Here is an 8599-nt window from a genome sequence, read left to right as displayed (position 1 = left end):
TTGGCTACAAATTTCAACCCTCCGCATACATGCCTTCCCCTTCACCCGCTCGTAAAATCACGCGTTCTCGGTAGCATCGAGGAGGACTTTTCAGGACCGAAAAGAACTGAGGATTCGAAAGGTCTCTGGAAAAGTACGTCGCAGAACTGATTAGGACTTACCAGGTCCATCTAGGCCTGGAGAGATCTTGAAAGACCTGTGTACGTCCAATCAGAACCAAATCCTCGACTGGGGGATCCACCATTCGCATCAGTCTCCCCGATATTCCCAACTCCAGCAAAAGCAACAATTCTCCTCATATACCCAACCACAACCCCCACGATCCTCACTAGCTGCTGTCTGATGAAAGCACCATCATATTAATTCGTTGTTCTCTCGCTCGACTAAGGCAAATCGAGTTTGATCGGGCTTGTGACGACGGATCGAAGGATCCAAACAATATCCATTGTCTATCAATAGACCCTGGCACTGAAAATGGGATGGCTCTCGGCACAATACCACCGAGAATTAGGCGTCTAGTCGGTTCCGTTGAAAGTTCAACTGTGATGCTGGTGAGCGGGTGAAAACTAGTGTCAAGAAACTTTTGAACACTTGAAACAGTTGGGAGATAATCCGGATGATTATTTTGTCATGCAAATACTGATGACGACTCATATCATGACTGATATCACGACTGATATCATGAGAAATGACAAAATGGAGATCCAGAAATTTTCTAGTGCCACGACTTTTTTGCGATCCTTATTCGACGCTAACTGAAACAATAATTGTTCAACTGAATCTAATTGCTCTTTAAAATATTCTGCCATCTAACCGAGTCCGATCACAAGATTGATTGAATCATCTGGTGTGGAAATAATTTATTTTGAAACCAATATTCAGCGAAAAGTTGAAAATTTTAATGTCGGGGCAATTTTAGCTGCCAACGTTGGGGCAATGCTGGCTGATTGATTGAATCATCTGTTGTTGAAGAAATTTATTTTAAAACCAGAATGCGCGGAAAGGTAAAGGTAAATAAATTTGACGTTGGGGCAATGTTGGCTGCCAACGTTGGGACAATTTTGAAGTCAATAAATCATTGAATTAAATTAAAAATACATCGTCATAGAAATTCCGTTCGGTAGAATATATTCTTGCTAATTTATTGGCAAAAATATATTGACCATTGTGTCGAAAGCAATTTTCCACTTGTTTTCTCTGCATTAAAAAATACCGTTCCCATTTTTATTGTTCCCACATATGACTGCTACAGAGCATTGATCGCGGGAGTTGGTAGCAACCTGTCTCTCCCATCCTGCGTGAATCAGGATCAAGAACTGTCAGGCGGTAGCAATTCCTCCATTGTCGCGGTTGGCCAACACGTCCAAGGGAGAAATTCTAGTGGAGACAGCCAGGCACATGGAGGATGCACACATCACCCAAATTTACTGCAACTCACGCCTGTCAATACTGCATCAAGTCCCCTAACTTCTTTAGATGCATCAAAAGGTACATGTCACATCGATTTTTGTGTTGAAATTTTTTTACCATTTTCCACTGCTCTGAGTGATTCACCCACGATAATTCAACGGAGGGGGGACTGCAGAGGGCACGTAAACAAAACGCAATTCTGGACGGTAGCAATTGTGTTATGAATGCATGCATGGGTATTAAAGTTTGGAGGTAAAATTGAAATGAATTTCCTAATTGGGAAATACCAGAGAGGAACTCTATTGTTTCTCGTAATTCAATAGCGCAAATTTGTAATCGAAAAATGATTGTTTTTGGTGAAATGATTTTTGTGCAGAGTGAGAGTGAGACTTTTTACTGAACGAATACAATATCCATTTATTCAGTCCAATGGATCATCTACTTAGAACGAATGGGTTGGAACAAGAATTTCGTGGAATGAGACAAGCCATGTACGAATTTCGGGAACTTCGTGAATCAGAAGTAAAATCATAAATCAGAAGCAAAAGTCATGGAAAGGAAAATCTCCAGGAATTCCTGAAATATGATCGTCGCGTGCTCTCAATCGCAATGAGTTTAAAGAAAAGAAAAAACTCCATTCTCATATTCCAAACTCGTTTCATCGTTCCGACAAAAATTGTCATTTTTTTAAACATTCGTTGTTTCTAAATAAATAATTGAAATTGTTTAAACTTTCGGAAATCTTATTTTTTTAAGTTCAAAATCGATTTCTGCTAAAATTCTGAATATGAGTAAATTTGTTACGATTACGAACAAATCAGTAGCGAGTGGTAAAACGGTATAAGTCAATTTTGACTATTGACCAGTTTTCAATAAATATCTCGGAATCTAAGGGAGATAGCAAAATTTTTGTTATGACCTTTTTTGTAGAGCCGATTGAGAGCTACAACAAATGTAATTACGAAAATTTCGCTATCTTCGTTAGATTCGGAAATATTCCTCAAAAACTGAATTGGGAGATAAGTCGACTTAAACCGGCTTACCACTTCGCTACTGAAATGATTTTTGTGGTGAAAAATTGATTGTTAATAAATTATTTATAGAAAATGCTTCTAATTTTCAAAAATTCTAATTTTTAAATTATTTCACCAATCTAATTCCAAAAGTAAACTTTCTCTTTTTTCCAGATTTCTAAAATGTTTTCTAACAATTCACTATCGAAATTCAAATTCAGACCTGCAAAGTTTAAATAATAAACTCATTGTAAAATATCCGGAAACTTATGGTCGAACGGGGCTCAACTGAGAGCTCTGATGTTCGACTACAAACCTAGAAAAGCATTTCGCGGGAGAAAAAATACCCAAAGGACTTAAATGTCCTTAAATCGAATTCCACGTCTTTTTCTCAACAACGTATCGTTGACTGATCGACCAACCGTGGCATTTTCTTAGCTCGAGAGATAATTTCAGTCGTACTCCCTCTCACTATGATATCGCTTCCAGGCAAACATCGCAATCAGCGTTCGGCATTTCCGTCAACCCGTCACCATTCACGAAAGCATCGCGCCGAATTGATCTCAACAGTAAGCACACTTTATGCAAAACTATTGGTTGTCGTGGGTGTGACAGTGCCCGTAACGGCCAGCATAGGTCAACCGGTGCCCGCCGCTCTCGATCAGGTAGGGTTGTACATTCCATTCATTGGTCTTTCATTTAACAATAAATTATTATCGCATCAATGGTGCTCGCAAGAGGATCGGGCCGGGGGAGGGGGGGGGGGGGGGAGGGAGTGCCCCTCCTGCCTTCCGCGGACCAAACCGCACTGGCATTATGATACTTTATGTTGATGCGGGCATTAACGCGAGAGCGTTGTGCTGGCACGGATCATTAACGCTCATGGCCTCTCTGTGACTCGTATATACTCATTCAGGGGTTTATAACGCTTTTCTTTTTTCCTCCTCCCCCTTGCCGTGCACTCCCTCTGCACTTCAATATTTGTCTTATTTACTTTGTAGAATCATGATGGGTTTTAATGTCTTCTTTTACATTTCACACTCTCATTCAGGGATTTTATCTCTACCTGTACTTAGTCAGCGGTGGATTTGTCATCACGATGTATACGATTTTACTGCGTGATAAAGCTGTGAATAAACTACTGGTGCACAATGATAAACGAGAGGGTGTATTTTTGTATGATGAATATGGTAACAAGCGTCGAACTTTTCAGGTAATCAATCATGAGATTCTAAGTCGTAAAAATCGGAGGGGCGAGGGGAGGGGAACGGACAATTGCTGGGGAAGACTCCGGTGAGCTTGAGTGAATGATTTTTCTGGGATGTTTCCGTGGAGCCTTGGAGATTAATTGAATTTTTTAATTTATGGTGATTTTTTTGAAGAATGGGAGGGAATCGGTGAAGAATAGTGAAATATGAAATCACTATTTTCTTTCAATTTCAAAAAGATGTATGAATCAATTGTATTTGATCGACCGAAATAGTCAACTTGAAAGATATGTTTATATCTTTAACTCCAAATCTATATCTATAACTCCAAAAGTGCCATTTTTTATTTCGACATTTCTGGAGCCTCCGAGTGTTTTATTAGCAACAGGAACGTTAATCGTTATAAAAATTAAGGAATGTGATCGAAACTAACTTTCATTTTTGAGGCCTTGCAGAGGCTCGAATAAGCCTTGACGTACTGAGCCTCAATACGCAAAGCCTGGGCTAGGCCTGAATTGAACCTCGGCAATGGCCCCTTGAATCGCCCTCATTTCAGGCTCCAGTGAAATTGTTTCCATCGTCAACCTATATAATTCCTACCTGGGAACTAATCTTTTCCCACAAATATTTCTCCAACTAGGGGGCTGCGCCCCCTGCTCGCTCCCGTGATCCTTATGACCCTTGTGATCCTTAATCTGACCTTAAAACTTGAAAAAAAGTTTATAGATTTGAGAAACCTGAAGGTTAGAAACCACGGTTTCTAAAATTTAGAATCTTTTATCTAAAGCTAATCTACTTTTACTCTCTGCGCAGTGCATTATAAAAACTTCTAAAAAATCTGAGAATTTTCTGAGATTGAAAAAAAAACCGGAAGCATCCCAACACCCAACCCCTCGCTTAAAATACAATACCACGCATAAAAAAGATGTTCTCATGTTTCCCCTCATAATCGCGAGAAGAATAAAACTTCAGAAAGCGATCGTACTTGATGTCGGCCATTTCTCCCTCACCGATAATTGTTCTCCCGAATGTGCTCCCACCCTTAATGCTCCCAGGGCAAAAAGTAAAACGAGAAGTTGTGTGAAAATGGTTCAAAAAAAAAGCACAAACTCAAAATTAACAGCACGGCCAGCAGTATGGAAGCTTCTGCTTGCGTCTGGGTGCCATCGGCTTTGGTGCTGGCTCGTTAGTATTTACTGGATTGCAAATCGGGGCGGAAATAGCGTCTGCCGAGCCATTTAGGGCGATTACACCGAGCGCAAGACTCCTTCTTGTTACCGCTCAAATGCACTTCATATTCCTGAACAGCAAAGATCTGGAGTTAGCCAAACATGGTGCACTCGCCAAATTGGGACTCATGCACATGATCGCTACAAACATCTGCGAATGGCTTCAGGTATTTATTCATCGCGCCGTCAATTATTTTTTTCGTCTCATTAATGATCTGTAGATAATGCGTATCATCTCATCTTTTTTCTTCCCATTCCATAATATCCTCAAGGTACATTTGAAGAGAGGAAATTCAGTAAATAAGACGACACTCGATAACGTGTGTAATGTGAGATCAAATAAAATAAGATGAGATGAGAGGATTTTTTAAAAGATTTTTTTTCATTCAAAAATTCACTTTACATTACCTCATCTCATTTTATCTGATTTTCATATTATCTTGACTTGCTGTATAAGATAATCTCTCTATTTTATAAACATCCATATGAACTTCTGGTGATAAAAATTTGGTACTCGAAATTAAGACCCCGAAATTAAGGATCAGGAGGGTCAGAACATGGGTTATGGGGCTCAGATTAAGGATCGCAAGATTAAGCATCAGATAGAGGGTCCAAATGAGGGTAACAAGAGTTAGAATATGGATCATGAGGGTCATATGGAGATCATATGGGCGACATAAGGGGGTTCGCGAGCGGAGGGAGCAAGGGGGTGAGCCCCCTAGTACCAGAATAATTTTTTGAGTCAGAAGATTTAAAAAATGGAATTAAAAAAATTAAATAGAAAAAATAATGTCACCTCAAACTATCTAATCTTGCCTACGGGATAAGATGATACGACAAGATGAGATGAATTTTTAAATTATTCTCCAGAAGAGAAATTCCATTGTTCAAATGAAAAATTTATGAAAACAGGCACTAGTCGAAGAAACACGTGACGAGATATCCCACCTAGAGTCAAAAGACAACACAACCGGCGAAGGAATCCTAAAGAATCTCCTCCGCGACGCCTCGCCCTTCCTCTTTCCCTGTACAATAGAATTCAGTCTAATCTGCGCTGTAATTCTCTACGAAATGTGGAAGCGAGTTGACCGTGTGGTAGTTGTCAAATCAAACACATCAATGAGGTCAGTTCACCAACTGAGTATCGACTGCAGCAACGCTCACAGGTAAACTCCACCCGATGCACCTAATGGCCACTTTCAATTTGACCCCTATACTCTGTTTAAATTACAGAGGCCTCTTCGGTGGTATTCTCATCATAGCAGCCACTGTTCTCAGTCTCATAATGTTCTTCGTACTGAAGGATGCGAAACCCAAGATGGCTATTGAACAAGTAACTGCCCTCGAGACGGCCATTTTAACTGCCGGTATTGTCCAAGTATTCACCAAGAATCATACACTGATAGAATGATTCATTTATTCCAAACGAGATTCGTTAACTATTAGTGAATGATTGAGTTGAATATGACCAAACAAATATTCGTTAATTAACGAATGGTTCACTTGAAAGGTGAGAGTCGAGTCAGACGAGACTTCTCAAATATGCATTCCTTAACTATTAACGAGTAAACATTTGATGAGACTAAATAGACCCTAGCCTTCAAGCAAATCGATTTGCTAACAATAACTAATCCTGTCTGTCAGTGTATTGCCTTCGATTGCACTACCAAGTTATGAGAGGTCTTTTATGATACGTTGTATATATTTTTTTATATCTAAGGAGCTATAGCCGCTGTGAGTGGTACACTCAAGTTACGGAGATTGGAATGGAAGGACACAAAACCACCGCATCTTGATTCAACTTTACTGGCAGCAGCACAAGCTGGAGTCTATCTGCATTGTCTGTTTGGTGCTGTTGGTGGGGTATTAACAATGGGCCCAACTTGGGGACTTTCACTCGGAGCTGATTTTATCACTTTGGTACAGAGCACCAGTCAAACACTACTCATTAAGGTAAGATTCTCTCTGAGGGCGGATGTTAACGAGTTTTAGGTGGAATTGACATTTTCGGGAAAAGAGCATTCATCGCGGCGGGAAATTTCAGGAGTGCACTGCGAGAAGAATGAGCAGTTAGTTTTGGTGATTTAATCCTTAGTGTATGGTTTAACCAAGTGATAACGCAAGATTTTTGCACAATTTTTATTATCTGGTGGTGTAAGAATAGTTTCATTGGAATTTCGTTCTGGCTTGGTTGAATTATCGAGGAGGAAAGTATGAACTTTCCGTGCAGGGGTGTGAAAAAATTAATTTTTCAATGTTTCCTGAAAGTTTTAAAAGCGATTTTTTGTCGAATATGAAAGAATATCCATAAATTCGATTTTTCTCCTTGTCTTTTGACAGAATGAATAGAATAAATGGCAAAAATTGATAATTGGAGACTACAAATTTTATCTGATTATTATCAAATAATTATTGATTTATAAACAACGAATGTGTAGAAAGATAATAATTTTGTGCGAAATATAATTGGAATGACGCTGAATATTCATGATTTTGTTCAAATTTTTCTCACGCAATTTAATTGGCAAATTTGATAATTGAAAATGATTAAATCCCAAACTGTAAAAGCTACTTGGTTATCCTTAAATGAATTTTTTTTATCAATATAAAAGAATTAGTACAACAAAAAATTATCGAAATCAATAGAAAAATGGTTAATAATGAATTTCAATAGATTCAACTGCATCATTACTTCGATTTGCAAATAGTCATTTTAATTGAAATCTGAAAGTAATGAAACTGCTATTTCATCAATATTAATACTATTGGACATTCCTAACGCTGCTGGATTGCATTTTATCGAGTTTCATTTTCTGTCCCTTCCAGATTGCCTGGCGCAGACAGTCCTCGTCGAATGCTAAACCCGGCAAGGAGCTTATTACTTTTCTGATTGTCATGAACATTGCCCTGTGGATTGTAAATAGTTTCGAGAAATCTCGGGCCGATGTCAGGCCCGAGCACCTGGAGTTCTTCGGGGTTTGGGCGTGGACCATTATAACACATGTGTCAATGCCTCTTGCTATATTCTTTCGGTTTCACTCGGCTATTTGTATGTTCGAGGTTTGGAAGAGTTGTTACAAATATAGGCCACCGATTGTGTCACCAACACGCAATCAATCTCATAAGTAAATTTCTAGTCAAGGTTTCGTGTTTTCATTGAATAATCTCTCAAAGAAAACATTAGAGGACACGATATACACTGAGAGAAAAACAGCAGAGTTCTCAAACAAGTCCTACTTGTGCCAAAAAAATATTTTATTTGCGTTAATCTATACTGATATTCGTATTCGAGAAAATTGTTTACTAGTCTACTATCTCCATATGTCACCATATATCACTTATCAATTGATTCGATGAGTCTAGTTTATTGTCTAGATTTAATTTGAGAAGTGAAAGTTGAGGGTCCACGATCTCCCATATATCCACGATAGAAATTACCTTGAATCCACGGGAAAACGTCCCGTATATCCTCGGTCAAAATGATGGCCTCCCTTATGGCATCCAAATGTCAAAAAATTGTTTTTTCGTGAAACGATCGAATATTTGAGGCATTCTCTTAGCTCAATAAATTATTGTCGTGTCGTTCAGTCGGTTTGTCTCTCAGTGTGCATTCTCAAACGCCCGAATCACCCACAAGTGATGACGAAAAAAACACCAATCGATGTTTTTCAACGCTAAAGCAATATAGAGCGCGCAGAACTCGAGTACATGCCTCGACGATGGCCACTCCGGTTCGTAC

At 39.1% G+C, this 8599-nt stretch overlaps 1 protein-coding gene across 1 annotated transcript in view; it reads left to right on the top strand.

The window, feature by feature from the left end:
- The window catches only part of LOC107041117 (proton channel OtopLc), a 12564-nt gene extending 4467 nt beyond the window's left edge, over positions 1 to 8097 (top strand). The window contains exons 4-11 of the mRNA XM_015261516.1: positions 1253 to 1488; positions 2913 to 3088; positions 3475 to 3636; positions 4755 to 5027; positions 5773 to 6026; positions 6094 to 6227; positions 6581 to 6813; positions 7687 to 8097. Of these exons, the coding sequence (XP_015117002.1) occupies positions 1253 to 1488; positions 2913 to 3088; positions 3475 to 3636; positions 4755 to 5027; positions 5773 to 6026; positions 6094 to 6227; positions 6581 to 6813; positions 7687 to 7989 (1771 nt within the window). The 3' untranslated portion in view covers positions 7990 to 8097. The remainder of the gene's footprint in view (positions 1 to 1252; positions 1489 to 2912; positions 3089 to 3474; positions 3637 to 4754; positions 5028 to 5772; positions 6027 to 6093; positions 6228 to 6580; positions 6814 to 7686) is intronic.
- Positions 8098 to 8599: the final 502 nt, after the last annotated feature.

This window comes from Diachasma alloeum, unplaced genomic scaffold, assembly GCF_001412515.2.
Source record: "Diachasma alloeum isolate Michigan unplaced genomic scaffold, Dall2.0 Dall_scaffold_00354, whole genome shotgun sequence".
Taxonomy (NCBI): domain Eukaryota; kingdom Metazoa; phylum Arthropoda; class Insecta; order Hymenoptera; family Braconidae; genus Diachasma; species Diachasma alloeum.
The sequence above is the reverse complement of the archived record's forward strand: the minus strand, read 5'-3'. Positions and strand labels throughout refer to the sequence as shown.